At 57.6% G+C, this 22190-nt stretch overlaps 3 protein-coding genes across 24 annotated transcripts; 2 read left to right on the forward strand and 1 right to left on the reverse strand.

Moving 5' to 3' along the window:
* Positions 1 to 1314: 1314 nt before the first annotated feature.
* On the forward strand, positions 1315 to 9452 carry DOC2A (double C2 domain alpha). Of its 12 annotated transcripts, none has more exons than XM_077985831.1 (12): positions 1315 to 1445; positions 3981 to 4067; positions 4740 to 5014; positions 5429 to 5508; positions 5704 to 5778; positions 5875 to 5984; positions 7660 to 7786; positions 7870 to 7929; positions 8012 to 8175; positions 8283 to 8364; positions 8451 to 8547; positions 8629 to 9452. In XM_077985831.1, the coding sequence occupies exons 3-12, from the start codon at positions 4753 to 4755 to the stop codon at positions 8772 to 8774; spliced, it is 1203 nt and encodes a 400-aa protein (XP_077841957.1). In that variant the 5' UTR covers positions 1315 to 1445; positions 3981 to 4067; positions 4740 to 4752; the 3' UTR covers positions 8775 to 9452. The 12 variants fall into 12 exon arrangements, with proteins under 12 accessions (XP_077841957.1, XP_028697352.1, XP_077841955.1 ...); XM_077985829.1 differs by lacking the exon at positions 1315 to 1445 and adding an exon at positions 2582 to 2781 and having other exon boundaries at positions 3981 to 4071; positions 4744 to 5014; XM_077985832.1 differs by lacking the exon at positions 1315 to 1445 and adding an exon at positions 2595 to 2734 and having other exon boundaries at positions 3981 to 4071; positions 4744 to 5014.
* INO80E (INO80 complex subunit E) lies at positions 9017 to 18479 on the reverse strand. 7 transcript variants are annotated; one of them, XM_077983817.1, is made up of 9 exons: positions 18298 to 18479; positions 18071 to 18141; positions 17828 to 17880; positions 14481 to 14591; positions 14172 to 14250; positions 13968 to 14079; positions 13465 to 13581; positions 9583 to 9745; positions 9189 to 9495 (listed from the first exon to the last, which is right to left on the reverse strand). In XM_077983817.1, the coding sequence occupies exons 1-9, from the start codon at positions 18376 to 18378 to the stop codon at positions 9404 to 9406; spliced, it is 879 nt and encodes a 292-aa protein (XP_077839943.1). In that variant the 5' UTR covers positions 18379 to 18479; the 3' UTR covers positions 9189 to 9403.
* Positions 18480 to 18603: 124 nt separating this feature from the next.
* On the forward strand, positions 18604 to 21694 carry HIRIP3 (HIRA interacting protein 3). 5 transcript variants are annotated; one of them, XM_077985796.1, is made up of 7 exons: positions 18604 to 19154; positions 19232 to 19352; positions 19453 to 19591; positions 19851 to 20776; positions 20876 to 21044; positions 21127 to 21225; positions 21314 to 21694. In XM_077985796.1, exons 1-7 carry the CDS (start codon positions 19090 to 19092, stop codon positions 21475 to 21477), a joined length of 1683 nt encoding a protein of 560 aa, XP_077841922.1. In that variant the 5' UTR covers positions 18604 to 19089; the 3' UTR covers positions 21478 to 21694. The 5 variants fall into 5 exon arrangements, with proteins under 5 accessions (XP_077841922.1, XP_001107024.2, XP_077841923.1 ...); XM_001107024.5 differs by having other exon boundaries at positions 19477 to 19591; XM_077985797.1 differs by lacking the exon at positions 21127 to 21225.
* Positions 21695 to 22190: the final 496 nt, after the last annotated feature.

The raw sequence follows: 22190 nt of genomic DNA on the forward strand, positions 1-22190 counted from the left end.
GTCTCCCCAGAGGTCACCATAGTTATATTTTCTTTTGTGTATTTATTATTACTTTTTATTATTTTTATTTTTTCACTCTCTCAGCTTGTCAAGAGACACAGTTACCATTTTCTTGTGCAGGCCTCCAGAAACAATATATGAACAACTAAGCAAATACGGCTAAACTCTTTCCCTCTCAAACGGCAGTATTCCAACCATGCTTCTCTGCACTTGCTTTTCTTTTTTGATTTCTTTTTTCTCTTTTCTTCCGAGATGGAGTCTTGCTCTGTCGCCCAGGCTGGAGTGCAGTGGCATGATCTTGGCTCACTGCAAGCTCCGCCTCCCGGGTTCACGCCATTCTTCTGCCTCAGCCTCCCGAGTAGCTGGGAACAGGTGCCTGCTGCCATGCCCAGCTACTTTTTTGTATTTTTAGTAGAGACGGGGTTTCACCGTGTTAACCAGGATGGTCTTGATCTCCTGACCTCGTGATCCACCAGCTTCGGCCTCCCAAAGTGCTAGGATTACAGGTGTGAGCCACCACGCCCAGCCTGCACTTTGCTTTTCTAAGTTAAAATGAAACTGTGAAATGATTCCAGGGCCAGGCACAGAGGCTCACACCTGTAATCCCAGGACTTTGGGAGGCCGAGGCGGGAGGATTGCTTGAGTCCAGGAATTTGAGACCAGCTTGGGCAAAGTAGTGAGACCTTGGAGACCTTGTATGTTTTAAAAAAAAGATGATTCTAAACAAGAGCCAAACAGCCTCTTGTGGCTGCACACTATTTCACTGTATGGAATTACATCATGACTGATTTAACTGGTCCCCTACTTCTGGGTATCTCAGTTGTTTCCAATCTTCTGGAACATGTTACATTTAAGAATCTTGAACTTCGTGGCAGGGCGCGGTGGCTCACGGCTGTAATCCCAGGACTTTGGGAGGCTGAAGCAGACGGATCATGAGGTCAGGAGTTCAAGACAAGTGTGGCTAAGATGGTGAAATGCTGTGTCTACTAAAAATACAAAAATTTAGCCAGGTATGGTGGCGCGCGCCCCTGTAATCCCAGCTACTTGGGAAGCTGAGGTAGGAGAATTGCTTGAACCCGGGAGGTGGAGGTTGCGGTGAGCCAAGATTGCGCCTTTGCACTCCAGCCTGGGCAACAAGGGCGAAACTCTGTCTCAAAAAAAAAAAAAAGAATTTGAACTTCTATTATTTGGCTCATGGGTCAGCATATCTATAAGATAAAATTCTAAAAGTGGAATTTCTGGGTCTAAGGATATGTGTGTGTGTATATATATATATATATATATACACACTTTTTTTTTTTTTTTTTGAGACAGGGTCTCACTGTTACCCAGGCTGGAGTGCAGTGGAGTGATTGTATCTTACTACAGACTTGACCTCCTGGGCTCAAGAGATCCTCCCACCATCACGAGGTCAGGAGGAGATCAAGACCATCCTGGCTAACAAGGTGAAACTGCATCTCTACTAAAAATACAAAAAAATTAGCTGGGCATGGTGGTGGGCACCTGTAGTCTCAGCTACTTGGGAGGCTGAGGCAGGAGAATGGTGTGAACCCAGGAGGTGGAGCTTGCAGTGAGCCGAGATCATGCCACTGCACTCCAGCCTGGGTGACAGAGCAAGACTCCATCTCAAAAAAAAAAAAAAAAAAAAAAGAGAGAGATCCTCCCACCTCAGCCTCTTCAGTAGCTGGGACCACAGGCACACACCACTATGCCTGGCTTTTTTTTTTTTTTTTTTTTTTTTTTTTTTTTTAGAGACAGGGCCTCACCATGTTGCCCAGGCTGGTCTTGAACTTCTGAGCTCAAGGGATCAGCCCACCTCAGCCTCCCAAAGTGCTGGGATTACAGGTGTGAGCCACCACCACCGGCCCAGACACTTTGATTTTGCCCATTTTATGGGTAATAAGTGATTTCTCAGGGTTTTTTGTTTGTTTTGAGACTGAGTTTTGCTCTTATAGCCCAGGTTGGAGTACAGTGGTATGATCTCAGCTCACTGGAACCTCCACCTCCCGGGTTCAAGTGATCTTCCTGCCTCAGTCTCCCAAGGCACATGCCACCAAGCTCGGCTAATTTTTTGTATTTTTAGCAGAGATGGGGTTTCACCATGTTGGCCAGGCTGGTCTCAAACTCCTGACCTCAGGTGATCCACCCGCCTCGGCCTCCCAAAGCGTTGGGATTATAGGTGTGTGCCTCACCCCCTCAGTGTTGTTGACTTTACATTTCTCTTACTTTTTATTTTATTATTATTATTTTATTTTTAAGAGACTGTGTCTCACCGTGTTGCCCAGTCTGGCTTCACTCAAGCGATCCTCTGGCGGCAGTCCCTGGAGTAGCTGGGATTACAGGCATCTGCCACCAGGCTGGACTCCATTTCTCTGACTTAAAAAAAAAAAAAATTGCAGTGAAATACACACATCGATATGTACCATCTTTACCATTTTTAAGGGTAAGATTAGGTGGTGTTCGGTATGTTCACTTTGTCGTGCAACCATATTTCTCTTTTAAATAACAGCACTTAGAGATGCCAACTTCGTGCCAGGCCCAGTTTGGGACACTAGGAACTCCCAGATGAATCAGCCGCTCCAGTGGAACTCCCTGCTGGTGGGGGAGGCACTGGCGAAACGGTGCTGAGCGGAGTCCTGACGGCGCTGGAGCTGAGGGGCAGTGTGGGATGCCCCAGGAAGGTTCCTAGGAAGAGGGGACCCAGGGTGACTCCCTAAGGAAACGCCGGTCCCAGGTAGAGGAGCGCATGTGAGCCAAGATCCTTAGGACTGAGCCGTCTAGGTGTGTCCCGGGAACTGCAGGAAACGGTTGGGTGAGTCAGTGGTGGGCAGCGGGGGTGATAAGCCCTTTCGTGTTTTCGGGATGGTAAGTTTGGGTCACAGGTGAGTGAAGACCGAAGGCCAGGGGTGGACTGACACTTCGTGGTAGGCGCAGGGCAGGGCAGGGGGGCGGCTTGGGGGTGGCAGGGTTTGGGTGAGAAATGGCAGCACATGGGGAACGAACGCAGGGCTCGGGGGCCTTCAGAGCTAAGCCCCGACGCCCCTTCCCACCTGCGGGGCAGAACTGGAGACGGCAGGGGGAAAGGTGAGGGAGGGTGGTTCCTAAAGGAGATGCCATCCCTGGTCAGGGGACACGGGCCCCTGGGACTTGGGTTGGGCCACAAGGAGAGAGGCCTGAATGGCCAAAGGGAGGAGGTGTGCGGGAAGCCGCAGCGTCAGACCTCTGCCTCCTCCCTCAGATCGTGAGGCTCCCCAGCCTGGCTCGGGGGACCCCGAGATCCCCGGCCGGCGACAGCAGGCGGATCAGACCCCCTGCTCCTGTCCGCCTCTGGGTCCCTACAGACATGGGGAGGGGAGGACGGAGGCCCCAGCTCCCTGCGGGGGAGGGGCGTGAAGACGCGCGAGGTTCGGGGGAGATGAGCTGGCGTCGCCATGACAACGAGGCTGGTGGTCCGGCCCTGGGGACCCGGGAGGGAAGGAGGAGTAGTGGCCACACGCGCTGGCGGGGGCGGGGGCCCGGGTCTCCCAGGAGTACTTGGGGAACACCCGGCAATTCTGGCGGCTGCTTGCTGGTGGCGCAGGGAGCCCGCGTGTTTGCGAGTGCGTGTGCGTGCGAAGTTCTCCGGGTAAGTGTGCCAGCGCGCGCCTGGGGGTGTGCAAGGGTGTGAGCGTACACACGTGGGCACGGGCGTGTGCGCGCAGGGGTGCCCGGCTGGATGTGTGCACACGAGTGTTTTCCGGCCCGCGTGCCCCTGCGTAAGTGTGCGCGCGCGGGCACACGTGTCTGTGTGTGCGCTCGCGTGCGCTCCCGAGCGGGCCCCGGGTGGGAGTCCGAGATCCCGCCCCCTCCCCAGCCCCGGCGCCCCTCCCCGCCCCCCCCTCCCCCCCACGCTGCCGGCGCCGGCTGCATCCTCGCCTCCACCTCGCTCACCCCCTCCTCCCCGCACTTTCTCGGCGCTCCCTCCCTCTCGGCTCGCACAGCCGGACTCCGCGCTCTCCTCGCCGGCCGCCGCCGCCCAGCCTGCACCCGCCGTCCCCCCATTGCCTGGGCACCTGTTGGAGGCAGAGGCAGGTGCAGGGGGCTGGGCAGGCTGGGGGCGTGAGGGTGCTGGGGAGAGTGCCAGCCTGTGTGCGCTACGGGGGTGTTCGGCTCTCCTGCGGCTGCAATTTCTGGCTCCCCTGGGGAGCCAGGGGTGGCATCTGAGGCTGGGGTCTCCACCGGGGGCTGTGGTGAGCGAGCGGGGGAACCAGGCAGGCAGACAGGTCCTGGGGCTGAATGAAGGGACAGTGGGCAGTGGGAGCCTAGAGGGGTGGGTGACACCTTGACTAGACCAGCGCCTGGTGCAGAGGAGGACAGAGCCTCCGAGAAACAGAGGCGGGGCCCTGCAGGGTCCCTTGGGGAACAGGCAGGCTCAGGAGCAGAGCAGAGGGGAGCCCTGGAGGAGAGGAAGGAGCTGGCAAGATGATACAGGGACAACCTGGAGGTGGGTGGGTGAGGACAGGGTGGTGCAACTTCGACTTCTGCGGGGAGTGGGTTGGCAGCCCAGCCCCTGTGGAGCCAGCGTGGGGTCTGCAGGGCCCAGGCCTCCTGCCTGCCACCAACTGGCACAGGCCACCCTCTCCCTCGACACCTAGGAAGGGAGGCTAGTGAGGGCCCTGCAGACCGAGGAGGCTGTCGCCTGGCCCTCAGCCAGAGTGGCTAGGTATGATGGGCTCATTGGCTCACATGCCCTCTCCCAGCCAGGGGTGCTGCATGAGGGGCCGCAGGGGCGACCGCATGACCATCAACATCCAGGAGCACATGGCCATCAACGTGTGCCCCGGGCCGATCCGGCCCATCCGCCAGATCTCTGACTACTTCCCTCGCCGGGGACCCGGACCTGAAGGGGGCGGCGGCGGCGGCGAGGCCCCCACCCATCTGGCCCCCCTGGCTCTGGCCCCCCCTGCAGCCCTCCTTGGGGCCACCACGCCTGAGGATGGTGCGGAAGTGGACAGCTATGACTCGGATGATGCCAGTGAGTCTGGGGGCTTGGAGGCCCCATGCGCTGGTGGGGGTCTCCAGGCTTGCCATCCCGGGGGAGGGGAACGGGCCCTGCTGGCTGTGCATGTAGGTAGGGGAGGAGGGCAGTGGGGGGGGGGGGAGGTGGCAGGGATGGCTGCCACAGCTGCAGTCGGTGTGGAGATTACAGCTTCAGCAAGGCTCAATATTCAGTATTTCTGCTGAGACACTCCACCACCCACACAGCCCCAGTTGCAGCCGAGCCAGGGACCCAGACGCACACACGCACGGGCCCACTCAGCCTCTTGCACTCACACTCGCCGGCTGGCAAGAGAGAGAGAGACACACACACACAGCCAGTGCCCACCTGCTGGCCTCTCTCACACACCTGTCTCCAAACCGATCCATGCTGCCTTTCCTCTCTCTCCAGCCGCCCTGGGCATGCTGGAGTTTGACCTTCTCTATGACCGGGCCTCCTGCACTCTGCATTGTAGCATCCTCAGGGCCAAGGTGGGCACTCCCTGCTGCCCCAGCCCGGGCGGTTTGCGTGCAGCCCCCAGAGGGGGCCCATTCCTCCTTCCCTTCCCAGGCCTGCTCCTTCCTCCTGCCCTTGCAACCCCCTTCTGGGCTCCTCCAGGGTCCAGCTCTACAAGAGGGAGAAAGGTGCCGGGAGCCTCCAGCCCTCTCCCCTGCCCTCCTCTCCAGGGCCTCAAGCCCATGGATTTCAATGGCCTCGCCGACCCCTACGTCAAGCTGCACCTGCTGCCTGGAGCCTGTAAGGTAACAGCCTCCTCTCGCCCTGCTCGGCCCAGCCCGTGCCTCCGGCCCGTGGGGCTGGAGGACAGGTATTGAGAACCTTTCATCCCCACACCCCAGGCTAATAAGCTAAAAACGAAGACTCAGAGGAACACACTGAATCCCGTGTGGAATGAGGACCTGACGTACAGTGGGATCACGGATGATGACATCACGCACAAGGTGCTCAGGTGAGGGCTCCCCTCCCCACCACCCAGGTCCAGCAGCAGCTCAGGGACAGCTGACATTGTAACTGCTGGTTGGTTGATCTATGTCCCATTAAGTCTGTACCTCTCTGATGCTCAAGAACCATCAGCGGCTCCCTAGCCCCTTTGGCAGCAGGCCAAAATACTTCCCTGCCATTCCTGCCCCCCAATATCTCCTTCCAGCCAAGTGTGGTGGCTCACGCCTGTAATCCCAGCACTTTGGGAGGCCAAGGTGGGCGGATCACTTGAGGTCAGGAGTTTGAGACCAGCCTGGCCAACTTGGTGAAACCCCATCTGTACTAAAAATACAAAAATTAGCTGTGCATGGTGGCGTGCGCCTGTAAATCCCAGCTACTTGGGAGGCTGAGGCAGGAGGATCGCTTGAACCCAAGAGACAGAGGTTGCAGTGAGCCGAGATTGCACCACTGCACTCCAGTCTGGGTGATAGAGGGAGACTCTGTCTCAAAAACAAAAATATCTCCTGCCCCTCAAACAGAGGACTCCCTTCTTCCAACTGGCCAGTTCCACAACTCCTGAACTTGTTGTTTTCTATCTGGAAAGCTCCTTCCTGCCAGCCTAAATTCCGCTCATCTGAGGCTCAGTCCAAGCTCTGCCCCCTCCCAAAAGCGTTCCTGGGTTACCGAGACTCCTTCTCAGAGCCCTTGGCTGAAGTCAGACCTCTGCAGCTTTGGTCTGCCCCTTCCATGCCTTGAGTTCCCCTAAAATCTCTTAAGGAGTGAAGTCTTCAGGGACAGGGAACTTGCTCCGTCATCCCAGGAGATGGAGATGTGAGGAGAGTATTCCCTCAAGTCAGGTGGCGGGCAGTAGGACCCAGGCTCCGGAGAGACCTCTGCCTTTGTGCTTGGATTTGCATTTGGGACCTTCCCTGGTCAGGGCCGTGTGGCAGGGAGGCCACCTTGGTGTCGGGTGTGCGGGTGGAATGGAGGGGAGGCCAAGAGGCCAAAACCAGAATGAGACCTAAAAATGAGGGCTCACCAGGGCCCAGCCTGGGCTTAGTATTTTCACATTTCTTTCTTTCCCTTGACCATCTCCATTTACAGATGAGAATTGAGGCGTAGGGTGATCAAGTGACTTGCCCAAGGTCACACAGGTGGCTCAGAAGTTGCAGGGTTGGGATCTGCCCATCCTCCATGCCACAGATGCCCAACCTGGTAGTGGGTCACTGCAGAGGCAGGGCAGGGGCTGCCGGAGGACAGGTGGCCGGAGAGCAATCATTTCTTAGTGAGTCCCTGTGGAGCTGGCTCTCTGCTGCATGCAGGAAAAGAACAGGGTTCCCGAGGAGGCATGGGGTCCTCGTCTGGCTGTCCAAGGCTCTCACGGCCTGTGTCTATGGCCACATCCACTGTGGTGTTTGGCTTCTGCCCCCAGGCCCTGAATGGAGGCAGTGATCAGGGTGCTCCAAGATTTCTGAGGGCTTCCCACAATGGCCGAGCATGTTCTGATGGACCAGGGACAGCCGGTTGGCTGCACAGGGAGGGACAGAGGAATGGGCAAATCCGCTTGTCCTTCTCAAGTGCCAGCCTGTCTTCCAGATGAGACGTAGTGTGTAGGGCAGAGCTGGGCTGGTTCAAGGCCCTTCCTACACCCCAGAACAGGGCTCAGGTACCCCAGGGGCCCTGACGCTGCAGTTCCCCACCAGGATTGCTGTCTGTGATGAGGACAAGCTGAGTCACAATGAGTTTATTGGGGAGATCCGTGTGCCCCTCCGCCGCCTGAAGCCTTCGCAGAAGAAACATTTTAACATCTGCCTCGAGCGCCAGGTCCCGGTGTGTGCGGGGGGCTGCAGGGGCACCGGGGGAGGGGGCCCTGGGGAGGCCAGGCTTCCAGAACCTTCTGTTTGCCCCCTCAGCTGGCATCCCCCTCTTCCATGTCGGCGGCGCTGAGGGGCATCTCCTGTTACCTGAAGGAGGTGAGGCATCTCACAGGGATGGGGATGCACGTGGGTGGGAGGCGGCAGGGGCCCAGGCTGACCCAGCGTCTGTGCCCCGCAGTTGGAGCAGGCGGAACAGGGCCCGGGGCTGCTGGAGGAGCGCGGCCGCATCCTGCTGAGTCTCAGCTACAGCTCGCGGCGCCGGGGACTGCTGGTAGGCATCTTGCGCTGCGCCCATCTGGCTGCCATGGACGTCAACGGTTACTCGGACCCCTACGTCAAGACGTGAGCCCTTGCCCTGACCCTCTCCTCCCCAGGGAGCCTGCCCTGGCCCGAGTTGGGCCTGGCCTGTCCCTGACCCCTCAGTTCCTCTCCCTCCACCCCACCTCTAGGTACCTGAGGCCTGATGTGGACAAGAAATCCAAGCATAAGACATGCGTGAAGAAGAAGACTCTCAACCCAGAATTTAACGAGGTACCCAGGTGGGGATGGGATGCAGAGGGAGGCCAAGGAGGGGCTGGGGAGCCGGCTCACGAATGGGTGGCTGGCCTTGTTCTCAGGAGTTTTTCTACGAGATAGAGCTCTCCACTCTGGCCACCAAGACCCTGGAAGTCACCGTCTGGGACTATGACATTGGCAAATCCAATGACTTCATCGGTGAGGGAGGAGCTGGCTGAGGGTGCTGAGGGAGGGTGAGTGGCAGGGAGGTGGCCCTGACCCTGCCACTTGCTCCCCCAGGTGGCGTGTCCCTGGGGTCAGGTGCCCGAGGCGAGGCTCGGAAGCACTGGAGTGACTGCCTGCAGCAGCCAGACGCAGCCCTGGAGCGCTGGCACGCCCTGACCAGCGAGCTGCCCCCCGCGGCTGGAGCTCTGTCCTCAGCCTGAGTGGACAGCAGTGTCCTGGTACAGGCCTATCGGGCCGGGTGCAGTACCCAACCTTCGCACGAGTGTGTTGCACGTTTACACGGGGTGGGCTGCCCCCACCCTGCACTACCTTATTTTTGTGAATCTCTGTGACCTGGGTCTGTCTGCTCGTGAGGGGCTGTGGAGTTCTATATTCATATATGCAAACCTCCTGCCTGACTCGCTAGTCCCTGCAAATATGCAAAGCCCCCCTCCTCTGCACACCCGGGCAGTGCTCAGAGCCCGGCCCCAGGCCCCCACGCTCCTCGCTCCTGCCTCTCCACGCTGCCCCGTCCCTCTCCCCCCACAGGGAGGAGGTCGGATTAGGGGAGGTTCAGAGGAGGAGAATGCCTCAGAAAAAGAAAAAAGGACAAAAAACACACCCAGAGCCACTCCTTTAATACAGAAACTTCATTGCAAAAACCTAGCCCTGTACAGCTGCCCTTTTAAAGGGGTGGCCATCGCAGGGTCTCTGCCTCCCCAGCAGGGGGCAGATGCTCCCGGCCACTCGTTTAAATAACTGTCCCCTGGAGGGGACCAGAGTTTGAAGGCAGGGCCCTTGCCACCCTCCTGGGGAACACCCGTGCATGTTTACGCCTTTTCTGGTTGTGTCAGTGGCCGGAGCATGGCAGCTGGGCATCAATAAACACCTCTGAGGAAGCTGGGCTCGTGTGTGCTGGCACGGGGAGGGCGCCGGGCAGGGCTGTGGTGGGCATGGCATGATGTCGTGGTCACTCTGGGATGTCGATCACCAGGTCATCGTCCCCATCCAGGGCATCGTCCCCGCTACCTGCGTCGCTGAACATCTGCCGAGGGACCGTGCTCAGGATCGTGGGGGGGGGCATCTTGGGGGGTGGGAGGGGGGTCAGGGCTGTCCCGACCCCAGCCCCAGAACCCCGGCCAGGGAAGGTCAGCGGTCCTCCCACAGGGCAGTCAGGGGGCCCCACCGCCATCTGCAGCAGGGGAAGAAACACAGGGGGACTAGTCAGGGAGGCACTGGGGCCTCAGGAGACCGGGCCCTGCCCCCCAGGGCAGCTCTGGGGACGGGGAAGGGGCCCTGGGCACAGCCAGGCCAACCTATGCTGCACTCAGGGCCTGCCTGCCCCCAGCCCCTCGAGAGCCTCAAACCAGCAAGTGCCTGGGGGTGGTGATGGAGGTGAGATGAGGGGATGGGGTGCCTCATAGGAAACTGGGAGGGAAAGGCCCGGCCCTGCCCTCTCCAGGGAGGTGCCTGGGCTGCCCCGAGACAGGGGTTAAGCCAGAGGTGGAGTCGGCCTGGACTGCTTGCCTGCCTGCCACTGGGCCCCGAAGGTGCCACCTGCCGCCACTGGCTTCCTCTCCCTCCTCCTCCTCTCCCTCTTCTGCGGAACTCACTGGTTCGGTGGAGGGTATTGCAGGCTGCCTGAGCCAAGAGCCCCAGTGGCTTCTCTGCCCCCCAGAAGCTTCTATCATGTCTTGGATGGGCCCCTCCTCGGTATCCCCGCAGCCGTGACCTAGGCCCAGCCCTCCTCTCAGCTCACCTGGGCTGCGGTCCCAGCCTCCTAACTGGACTCCCTGCCTGCAGCCTCTCCCAGATCCAGCTCCTCCGCACTGCAGCCAGAGCGCGCGCTCTAAAACACAGACCTGAGCGCGTCACCGCGCCACTCAGGGCCTCGGGACGGGAGTGCTGCCTGCCGGATGACAGGCGGCCCCTCCACCTGGGCATCCTGCTCTATTTGTCAGAAGTCCTGCTTCGTCCTCTGAGGCTGGGAAGCGGCCTCTGCCCTGCCCAACCCTTCAGCACCCCCAGCTGCCAGGTCCTCACAAACCCTCCCAGGTCCTCACAAGACCCACAGAGAGCTCTGTGGGTCTCCTCCGCAGTCCCCATGCTTTGTCTGTGGGCACAAACTGGGCACGGGCTGTGTGCCAGGTGGTTTAATGCCCTCCCAGCCTCAGGACACTGGGCAGCGGAGACAGGTCACATGCCAGCGAAGGAGGCTGAACCTGGTGTGGACATGGAGGTCCTGAGGCACAGGCCCGCTGGGTCCTGCGGGGCAGTGGCAGTGTCCAGTCTGGCCCTGGGCTAGATGCTGGGTGGGCTGGCAGGAAACGCCATGCGCGGTCTCCAGTGGCCCTTCTGAGTGTCACATTTGGCCCTGTGGCCTCCTCTCTGCTTCCTAAGGAGCCCTCACCCTCATCTCCGCTGCTGGGGTGGCGTGAGGGCCAGGGTGGGTCAGGCCTCAGGGTATAGGAGACTGGTAGGATGGATAACAGACAGGGGGTCCAACTCTGAACAGCACCCCCGCGCCCTGCACCAGGCCCCCACATGTACACACGGGAGCAGACATGTGTGTATGACTGGAAAGCACCATCCCCTTCTCTGGCCACCCCCTCTCCTTCCCTGCTGCGCGCAGCATGTCCCACCCTGGCCTGGACTTCCTCAGTGGCATCCTCTCAGCCTGACTGGCAGCGACTCACGTTTCTCTGTGGCTTACTAGGAGCCAGGCATGGGCCAAGCAATTTTCATCCCTTCACTCACATTCTCCCCACAAGGACGCCACTGAACAGAGAAAGAGAGCTGTGGCTCCAAGCGTGAAATGACACGCTGAGGTCGCATGGTGAGTACTGGAAGAGCTGGGATTCAAAGCCGGCCAAGTCTGACTCAGGCCTGACAGAACCAACCTGCTTCTGTCTTCACAGTTATCCCTTCTCTGCTTGGACTCCCTTCCTTCCATCTCCTCGCTCCCCTGACAGTAACAGACAAACTCCCACTTCAGGCCAGTGTCCAGGCCTTCCATGATGCCGCCCCACCTGGTTCTTCTTGCCAATTTCTTACCACTCCTGCTCTGGCCCAGAGAGTGCTTTCACTGTGGCCCTGGCTCCCTTCCCACCATGGCTTCAGCCAGGAATATCCAATTCCACTCACCCTGGGCTCACACGTTCTCCTCGCTGAGGCCTTTCCTGGCTTCTCCCCACCTCCCCCGACAGCTATGGACCTGGGCTGCCCTCCCAAATCTTCTCTCCAGAATGTCTAGAACTTTGCTCCCAGACACAACTCCGCTTCAGGAGTCAGCACCAGGCCAGAAAGCCTCTAAGTGCCCCCCAGTGCTGCACCACTGCCCACCCTGCCCGCCATCCCCCTGCTAAGGACCAGGGCCAGTACTGTCACCTCTGCTACTCAGGCTCAGAGGTGAAGCTTCACAGGGCCAAGGTCACACGGAGAAAACGGCAGAGTTGGGATTGAAGCTCCAGATCCTGTACTCTAGACCACCGCAAATGCGGCCTCTCATTCTGCTTCTGGCTCCAGAACCCTGGGAGCCACCCAGCTGGTCCCCATTCCACTTTGCCCCTCAGCCCATCCCCATCTCTCCCAAGGCTCGCATCTACCACTAGCCTGGTAGCTTCCAAATGCGCAGCCCCTCATGGGCTGCTGTCTAGCTTCCTTTCCAGGTGGCACCTGACACATCCGCGGCCAGACTCAGCTTCCCTCCAAGCCTGTGCTCCCACAGCCCTCCCATCTCGAGGGAGGGAGACTCCACTCGTGCTCAGACTAAAGCCCTGGAGGCATCCTGGCCTCTCTCCCGCACAGCCCAGACGGGGTCCTCCTGGAACTCCCACCCTCATTCTCCAAAATGGGTCTGCAGCCCCCTCTGGACCCTCTGCCCTCGGCCTGGTTTACCGTGGTGGCCTCCTCATTCCCATCCCAACTCACCCCACCGCTCACCTAGTCTGTTCTCTGACCACCAGTGTCTGCAATTTTGTTAAGATGCAATTAGATCACTCCCGCTTCATGCCTGCAACCTGTGCCCCGCCAGGGAACTGCCTCCTCCAAGGCTTCATTCACAGTGAATCCTGCACACTGGCGCCTCAGGAGCTCCCCTCTGACCTGCTCCAGGACCCACTTACTTTCCTTCCCGACACGGACTCCTTCCAGACCCTCCAACAAGCCCAGCTCACACCCTCCCAGGGTCTCTGCCTGACAGAAACACTGCCCAGGAGCCACACGGTTTGCTGCCACTTCCTGTATGTCTCTGCGCAAAGAACATGCCCGACTGCTGGGCCCTAAGTGTCAGCCTCGTCCCCCCGGCGTCCCCATGCTCTGGACCTCACTCTGTTCTTCTCCACAAGTACCTATTTTTCTAGTATGTTTTCTGCGTATCTTGCTAGAATGTGAGCTCTGTGAGGGCAGGCACTGGTCTGCTTTGTGCACTGCCGTGTAACAGGAGGTGCTCCAGGGGCGCTTGCTGGTCATATCGAGTAGGACCACTAGCACTATAGGTGCCAAGCCTAGGAAGCCTAGAGGGTAACAGAGACTTGCTGAAGGCTACGTGGTTTCTAATAGGCAGTCTTGACTTGACTAGATCCAGTAATCCTTCCCTGGTCTGGGGCTACCTGGCATCACAAAACACGCCCCACCCTGGGAAAATGAGCCTGGCCCCACTACACTGCAGCCGTGAAAGGGCGGGACCCCTGGCATCCGCACGCCAGGTCCCCCAAGGCTGGTTCTGCCCTGATTTGTCTCCATACAAGCCTGTGAGCTGAGATTTCTCTGATCCACCCCTCAGTGCTAAGTGCTGACTGGGTCCCCAAATTAATCGTTCATGATTCTCTGACAGGCCCCCGCCTTGAGCCTCCCTCAGGTGGCTCTCCTCCTGCCGTCCTGCCCCTCCCTAGCGCCCCCACGTCAGGGTACCTTGAGTTTCCGGGGCAGGCGGGGCCGTTTCTCCCGCTTGGGCCTCAGGGGGCTGGGCTCGGGCAGCTGCAGGGCCAGGTAGTCAGAAGGGAATGGGGGGTAGCGGGGGGAGGCCAGCTGCGGGCGGGAGCGGGGATGGAGATGGGAGGCGGAGTGGACCGGGGTGAGGGTGGGGAAAGAAATGCAAACAGGAGGAAGATGGAAAAACAAAAGAGATGGTGATGAGTGCAGCTCCCGGGGCTCCCGAACACAGAAGGGCCGGGCAGCAGCAGGATGCTGTCCTGGGCTTTGCTCTCCTCAGTCACGCCTGGCCCCGCTCCTATACCAGAGAGAAGGGGGCAGCCCCCACTCACACCCTCCATGGGACACTTGGGCCACACCCAGACAGATGTCCCCAAAGTTGGGCAGGCCTTGCCCGGAGGCCCAGCTCTTCTGCCCAAACGACGCCCACCTTACTCCCAGGCATATTAGTTCACCACTTCCCACCCCTGACCCCAACTCACCGAGCTCAGGTATGGGGAGGGAACCCCGGAGGCCTGAAGGGGAAACCCTGTTGAAGGAGGCAGGGAGAGGCTGGAGGGAGAGGGGGCCCCCCCCAGCGGAGGGCTTCTCTTCCTGGAGAAAGGACAGGGCGGGGTCAGAGGTGGCTGGGAGCCCAGGCGCCCCACCTGACCCTCCCCAGCGAGAGGAATGCATCTTCTTCTCACCTCTTAGGGGCCGGTGTGTCAGACAACTTGGGTGTCCCCTCGGTCTCGCTGTTATCTGATGATGCAGTGGCATCTGAGTCTGTGACGGGGACAGATGGTCAGTGGGGGTGGGGGATCCCAGTCCATCCCAGAAGGGTATAACCTCCTCCACACTACAGAAGGGCACCGGAGGACCAGGTGCAGGGGCTCATGCCCGGAATCCCAGCACTGTGAGAGGCTGAGGTGGCCAGATCGCTTGAGGCCAGGAGTTCAAGAGCAGCCTGGACAACCTAGTGAGACCTCAGCTCTATTAAAAACAAAAGCAATTACCCGAGCATGGTGGCGTGTGCCTGTAGTCCCAGCTACTCAGGAGGCTGAGGCAGAAGAATTGCTTGGAGATTGAGGCTGCAGTGAGCTGTGATTGTAACACTGCACAACAGCCTGGGTGACAGAGCAAGACCCTGCCTCAAAAAAACAAAACAAACCAAAAACCCAATAGAAGGGCTCCCGGGGGGGATTCTGACACACCAGCTAGTGGGCACGCACATGCACCACACACCTGAGCTGTCTCAGGGAGGTCCACAGCCTCTCCAGCCTCCCCAGCGCCCCTCCCGCTCTGATTCCTCCGTAACACACCTGCCACGCATGGCCAGCGTGCCGGGCTCCTTCCCACTCACCACCTCTCCTTGCCATCAGATCCAAGGAAGGATGGGAAGGGCAGCACCTCCACTTGTCACATGAGGTCACCGAGGCTCAGAAAGTAAGGTGTGAGGCTGAGACTCTGACTCCTTGGCTATTTGATGCCACTGGTTCCTTGCCTCTGAGCTGAGCTGTCTTCAGCTCCTGCCTCTGCCCCACACCCCATAACCAGGGTCCTGTTCATCCACCCCTGAAGTCCTCCCCTTCATCCACTGCTCCCCACGCCAACTAACACAGGTCAGGCCACCAGCATGTCAAAATCACCTGCTAAGCAGTCTCACATCACCCTGCCATCCACTGTCCACCCCCAACCCCACAGTGAGCTAAAACAGACCTGGTCACATCCTTCTTGATGACATCCCCCACTACCTGCACGAATTCATGGTGCTGCTTAATCTGGCTTCAACACACCTTTCCGATCAACTAACGTAACTGTATTCTTTACAGCACACTGACCTATTTCGTCAAAAAAGAAATATATTTCCTATTCAGTGCCTCTGCCTAGAAGGGCCATCTTTCATGGAACAAATGACTGATACACCTATAGAAGCCATTACCAATGTCTCTGCTCAGAGAGACCCTTTAAGAAGCAGATCAAATACCACCGCCTCTGGGAAGTCTTCCAGAATCCCTCAAGCCCAATTAACTGCAGGCTCTCCTGGAACCCTCTATTCTTACTCATCATGGCTGCGCTCACACTGTGCTGAAAAGTGTCATTTGCATGTGTCTCCCTGGCCAGGGTGTGGGCCTCCATGACAGGAGTGGGGCTCATATTGCTGGCCTTTGCTCCTCAGATGCAACCCACTCTAGCCATGAACATGCTGGGTCCTCTCCCACCTCCTGCCCTGAATTCCCCTCAAACAGGATGTTAACTGGAAGACCCTAGGGAAAGAAGAGGCAGGGGATGAGAGGCTGCAATAAAAGCCAAACCTCCTACTATGACCTACCTGAGTGAGCCCCTGCCTATTCCCTAACCTTATCTACAATCCTCCTATAATAGCAAGCAAATGGGTATCATGCGTTCTGACAAAACACTACGTCCCAAAACGTGGCTGGCTGCTACATGCCGATCCCTGCCTCAGACCAATGTTTAAAGTCACCTTGGAGAGAGGTGATTCTACATGACATGGCTTATGAGGGCCCCACCCAGGAAGAGGCCCACAAATGCCCACCTTAGGGTTTTTTCAAACTGTGGGTCTCAATCCATTAGTGAGTCATGAAATCAATTTACTGGTGTGCAACCAGCACTAAAGGAAGGGAAAAAAAGCAATCGAAAAAGTATCAGGATGAATTGGATACAGTGATCTTAAAAATGTTTCACTAAACTTTGTTTTGTAGGTATGCATGTGGGGCTCCCATTATGATGGAAAACATAGTTAATTGCAGACAATATTCAAATAAAGGGATGAAAACAGTGTTCTCTCTTTTTCATCCCTCTGCTTTTCAACCAAGCCTGGCCTGTTCTTACCTCAGGGTAGCTGCATTTATTATTCTGCTGGGGCAGCTCCAGCTCACTTCTTCACAAGGTTGGTTTTTCTTTTTTTTTGGACGGAATCTCACTGGGTTGCCCAGGCTGAAGTGCAGTGGCGCAATCTCGGCTCACTGCAAGCTCCGCCTCCCAGGTTCACGCCCATTCTCCTGCCTCAGCCTCCCGAGTAGCTAGGACTACAGGCGCCCGCCACCACGCCCAGCTAATTTTTTGTATTTTAAATAGAGACGGGATTTCACCATGTTAGCCAGGATGGGGTTTCTTTCTTTTTTTTTTGAGACAGTCTTGCTCTGTCACCCAGGCTGGAGCACAGTGGTGCTATCATGACTCACTGCAGCCTTGACCTTTCAGGCAAGGGATCCTCCTGGTTCTGCCTCCCAAGTAGCTGGGACCACATGTATACACAACTATACATGGCTTTTTTTTTTTTAAATTGAGATGGGGTCTCACTATGTTGCCCAGGATGGAAGCCTGGTTTCTTATCTGGTCCCAACTCAAACGTCACTCCGTGAAAAGCCTTTCTTGAGTACTCTATTCAGACGTTGCCTGCTGCCTGCTTGCTGCTGTCTGCAAGCTAAGAATGGCTTTTTTTTTTTTTTCTTTTTTTGAGATGGAGTTTTGCCCTGTGGAATGCAGTGGCAATGATCTCGGCTCACTGCAACCTCTGCCTCCAGGGTTCAAATGATTCTCCTGCCTCAGCCTCCCCAGTAGCTGGGATTACAGGCACACGCCACCACACCCAGCTAATTTTTGTATCTTTAGTACAGACGGGGTTTCACCATGTTGGTCAGGCTGGTCTTGAACTCTTGACCTTGTGATCCACCCACTTCGGCCTACCAAAGTGCTGGGATTACAGGCGTGAGCCACCGTGCCCGGCCAAGAATGGCTTTTAAGCTTTTAAATGTTTGAAGAAAAAAAAAAACTAAAGAAAAATTTTTCATATGGAAATAACATGAAATTCAAATTTCAGTGCCTATAAAGTTTTATAGAAACATAGCCCTACTTATTTATTTGCCGATGGGGCATGGCTGCTACTACAAAGGCAGAGTTCAGTAGGTGCTTCAAAGATTGTATGTTGCAGAAAGCTTACCATCTGGCCCATTGCAGAAACAATTCATCAACCCCTGTTGTACTATAATCATTACCACATAACTGCTTTCATTACCTTCAAGTCCTTACTATGACCTAAAATTCTAGTGTATTGTCTTCATTTAATTATTCTTCCCAACTAAAACATAAATTACAAGAGACCAAGGGCTTTGCCTGGCTCTGCCTCTGCTGTATCCCCTGTGCCAAGCACAATGCCTGAAACACATTGGGTGCTCAGTAAGTGCCTGAATAAAAGAACGGTGCAGGTGGAAGGCAAGCAACTAGGCTTAAGGACCACTGGGGGCTGCATCAGCTGCCACTGCCTAAAAGGCAGGGGTCCAGGAAGCTTGCTAAGTGCCAGGAACCACGCCCTCCACCAATTTTTCAAGACCTTGCTCACCTGAAGAGTCTTCATCCACATTCTCGTACTGCAGAAGTCGGTCTAGGAGGAAACTGAGGAGAGGGAAGGAGAGACGGACAGTGATTTCCCAGCGCAGCAATGTCCCCCTGGGCCCCTGACCCTCCCAGCAGGCCCATCGGATCCTTGAAAGAGCCCATGCACTTGTGGCCCTACTCGGGGATGGGGTCCCAATGTAGACTGCCTAGGAACCACATCGCCCTCCGCCCCTGCAACGTGCATCACCTCTTGTCCCGGGACACCTTCAGTAATTTCCTTTGCGCTTTCCTCAGCTCCTCCTGGAAGCACTCGTGCTCCTGTATCACGGGCAAGGGGTGCGCTGGGCCAACGGTCCTCCGTGAAGGGCCCCGGAACCGGCAGCCGCTCGCCCCACCCACTTTACACCTGAGTAAACTGAGATTTTGTCCGCGCCAGGCCTCCCCCCTCTACAGCCTTCCCGCGGCAGCACTCACGTAGATGAGGAACTTGAGCTTCCGTTTCAGATTCCGGTATTTCTTTTTGTAGTCCACTTCACCGTCCGCCGGCCCGTTCATGACCGGCCCGGCAGTGGCGCCCAGCTTCTGCAGTCCCGCTACCCCAAGCAGGCGCTACCCCGTCGCTCACGCCTCCACTTCCGGAGACTCTGCAAGGCTGTGCCACCGGGACTACAACTCCCGGCGTACCGGGCGCCCAGGCGGTGTCACCGCACGGGCCGCCCTGCCGAGGAATACTGGGAAAGGAGCGCGGTGGCGAGTGGCTGCGTCTGGGGATGGCGCAGCAGTGACGCGGTGACGCCACAAAAATGGCGGACGCTGGAGGGCGCCGTTCCTGACTCTAATGTGCTTAGACACTTGAAGCCACAAAAGGATTTTCCCCCGAGGTTCCTCGTCTCCTCGCGAGGATGCCTCTTCTCTTCTGCCTTGCGAAATAATAGCGGCCTAGCTGGTGCCCGTGACCACGAAGGAAGGCAGAGTCGCGGGCTGATTACGTTTCACCCAACGGTTGCCGGCGCCGAATCGGTTTCTAACGAGAAATTTAAAAATGATTCGTTCCAAGAAAGGGTAGGATCCGCGAGACCCTCCAACTGCCCAAGGAAAACAAGTCTCGTCTGGCAAAGTTATCGGCCCACGCGGTCCGCGGCCAAGGGCCAACGGTCCTTAGCCCCACGGTGCCGCAGCACTGCGCGTGCGCGAACCGCTGTCAAACGCGCTGACGGAGGCCGAGAAGAAAAAAAGGCGGGAGCCGCCAATCCCGGGTTGAGCAAAATGGCGCGGGAGAAGGAGATGCAGGAGTTCACCCGTAGCTTCTTCCGAGGCCGCCCGGACCTCAGGTGCCCAGGGAGTTGGAGATGGGGTTGGAAAGGGCGCGGGTGGGACGGGACTCCGTCCTGACACCCTGTCCCCGCAGCACGCTCACGCATTCCATCGTGCGGCGGAGGTACCTGGCTCACTCGGGCCGCGACCACCTGGAGCCAGAGGAGAAGCAGGCACTGAAGCGGCTGGTGGAGGAGGAGCTGCTGAAGATGCAGGTGTGCCGGGCCGGAGCCTGGGCCGCGGGAGGCGGAGGCGGGGCTTGCTGCCGAGGAGGAGGGGCTGACGGGGCGCGGTGAACGCCGCCTTGGTGCATAGTTCGCCCTCTTGGCGCACACACAGGTGGATGAAGCCGCTTCCAGGGAGGACAAACTGGACCTTACCAAGAAGGGCAAGAGGCCTCCCACCCCTTGTAGCGACCCGGAGAGAAAAAGGTTCCGCTTCAATTCAGAGTCGGGTTAGTGCTTCCTACCTGCTATGGGGGACTTCTGCATCGTTGGTTCACTCAAGAAGCGTTCACTGTGCATCTCTTATGTCCCCAGGCGTTAAATGAGGGAGCGAGGCCAGTGAGTCAGGAACCGGGAACAGCGAAGACAGATAGCTGTTTCCTGCTGCCCCTCCAACTGTCAGGGCAGGGCTCGAGACAACCTATCCGAAGTGAAGGGAGAAGGGACAGGAGGAGCCTGTCTCAACCCTCTCTCCTCTCCATATTCCAGAGTCCGGCTCTGAAGCCTCCAGCCCAGACTACTTTGGACCCCCAGCAAAGAATGGGGTGGCAGCAGAAGTCAGCCCAGCCAAGGAGGAGAATCCAAGGCGAGCCTCAAAGAAGGCAGTTGAGGAGAGCAGTGATGAGGAACTGCAGAGGGACCTGCCTGCACAGAGGGGAGAGGAGAGCAGTGAGGAGGAGGAAAAGGGGGACAAGAGGAAGAAACCTGTGGCAAAGAAGCAGGCACCAGGCAACGCCTCAGTCAGTAGGAAGCAGGCCAGGGAAGAAAGCGAGGAGAGCGAGGAAGAACCCGTTCAGAGGACAGCAAAGAAGGTGGAGGGAAATAAAGGAACTAAAAGCCTGAAGGAAAGTGAACAGCTGAGTGAAGAAGAGGAGGAGATCCTAGCTGGGAAGAAAGAGCACAGAGGGGAGGAAGAGAAAGAAGGGGAGAAGGAAAAGGAGGATTGGAAACCCAGAGCCAGGAGCAATGGCGGGAGAAAGTCAGCTAGGGAGGAGAGGAGCTGTAAGCCGAAAAGCCAGGCAGAGAGGCTCATGGGAGACTCAGACATCGAGGAAGAGCAGAAAGAGGCAGCAGGCAGTGGGGATGACAGTGGGAGAGATGGAGAACCCCCAGTGCAGAAGAGGAGCAAGGACAGGACCCAGCTTAAGGATGGGAAGGGGTTGAGTGGAAGCAGCGAGGATGAGGAAGACAGTGGGAAGGGGGAACCCACAGCTAAAGGCTCTAGAAAGACGGCCACACTGCGCAGCACCAGTGGTGAGGAGAGTGACTTGGAGAGGGAAGTGAGTGACATCGAGGCAGGGGGCGGCCCCCAGGGGGAGAGGAAGAACCGCTCTTCCAAGAAGAGCTCCAGGAAAGGCAGGACACGGAGCTCCTCTTCCTCCTCAGACGGAAGTCCAGAGGCCAAAGGAGGGAAGGTGAGGGTGAGGCGGGGTGGGAGGCCACCATTAGGTAAGAGGGAGACCCTGCCTCAGGCCCAGCAGGCTTCGCCTTCAGCTGCTGTCTTTCCTTGCTAGGCTGGCTCAGATCGCCGTGGAGAGGACCACCCAGCTGTGATGAGGCTAAAGCGCTACATTCGGGCCTGTGGTGCCCATCGAAACTACAAGAAGCTGTTGGGCTCCTGTTGCTCACACAAGGAGCGCCTAAGTATCCTCCGGGCAGAACTGGAAGCCCTAGGCATGAAAGGTGAGGCCCGGCGTGCCCTAGGGGCTGTAGTAGAGGGCCTTGCTGCTGGGGAGGAGAGGATCACCAGCTTCTTCTGCCCCAGGTACCCCTTCCCTAGAGAAGTGTCGGGCCCTGAAAGAGCAGAGGGAGGAGGCAGCTGAGGTAGCCTCCTTGGATGTTGCGAACATCATCAGTGGCTCGGGTAAGGGATTTCCTCTCACTGCCCGGGAGCAGATAGGTGAGGTTGGACATTCTCGGGTATCTGATCTCTCATTTCCCCTTTCCCCTAGGCCGGCCACGCAGACGTACAGCCTGGAACCCTTTAGGAGAAGCAGCACCCCCAGGGGAGCTGTACCGTCGGACCCTGGACTCAGACGAAGAGCGGCCCCGTCCCGCACCCCCGGACTGGTCACATATGCGTGGCATCATCAGCAGTGATGGCGAGAGTAACTGAGCTCTGCCACCCTCAGGAAGGACCCTTGATCCATGTACAAAGCATACATAGCACCCCTTGCCCGGTGTCTGTGGAACAGAAGCAGCTTTCTTCAGAGAAGACTGCTGTTCCCGAGGACACAAGCTGTTGGGATGCTACTTCTCAGCTTCACACTCTCCATTTAAGGTGTTTATTTTTTAAGACTCAATAAAGGAGTGTTCGTAATCACCTCATCAAATCTGGTCCCCCATTCTCACCTCCTGTATTTTGGGCCAGGAAACTGAGGAGTCACTGCCTCCACCTCCTCCCCTGGCGTGGTTCCCTTTAATTTCCCCTGGGTTCCTGGAAGAAGTCCCTGCCTCCAGACCCTGTCATCCAACAGCCACCAGACCCATTGGAGAAGGGTGTGTGGCTCCTGTGCTGCCAGCCTGCCCAGTGGCCCCTCTGCTTTTAGCCTGGCCTGATAACCTAATGCCCACTTGGGAGGGGGATAGAATGACTTGAGGGCAGCCGGTGCTTAAGCCTTCCCCCTTCTTCTGCAAACAGCCACTTTGTCCAGGGGCTGTTAGCCTCGAAGGGGTGGGGAAAAGCCCTGACCTCCTGGGCCAGTCCCAGCCTTCTAGGCCTCTGGCTACAGGCCGAGCCTGTGCAGTCACATGAGGTCTCCACTGAACTCTGGCTGCTGAGCCTTGCGGGAAGATGTGAGCATGGAGCTGCCTGGGGTCTGTGTGGAA

This window comes from Macaca mulatta, chromosome 20 (assembly GCF_049350105.2).
Source record: "Macaca mulatta isolate MMU2019108-1 chromosome 20, T2T-MMU8v2.0, whole genome shotgun sequence".
In the NCBI taxonomy this organism is placed as follows: domain Eukaryota; kingdom Metazoa; phylum Chordata; class Mammalia; order Primates; family Cercopithecidae; genus Macaca; species Macaca mulatta.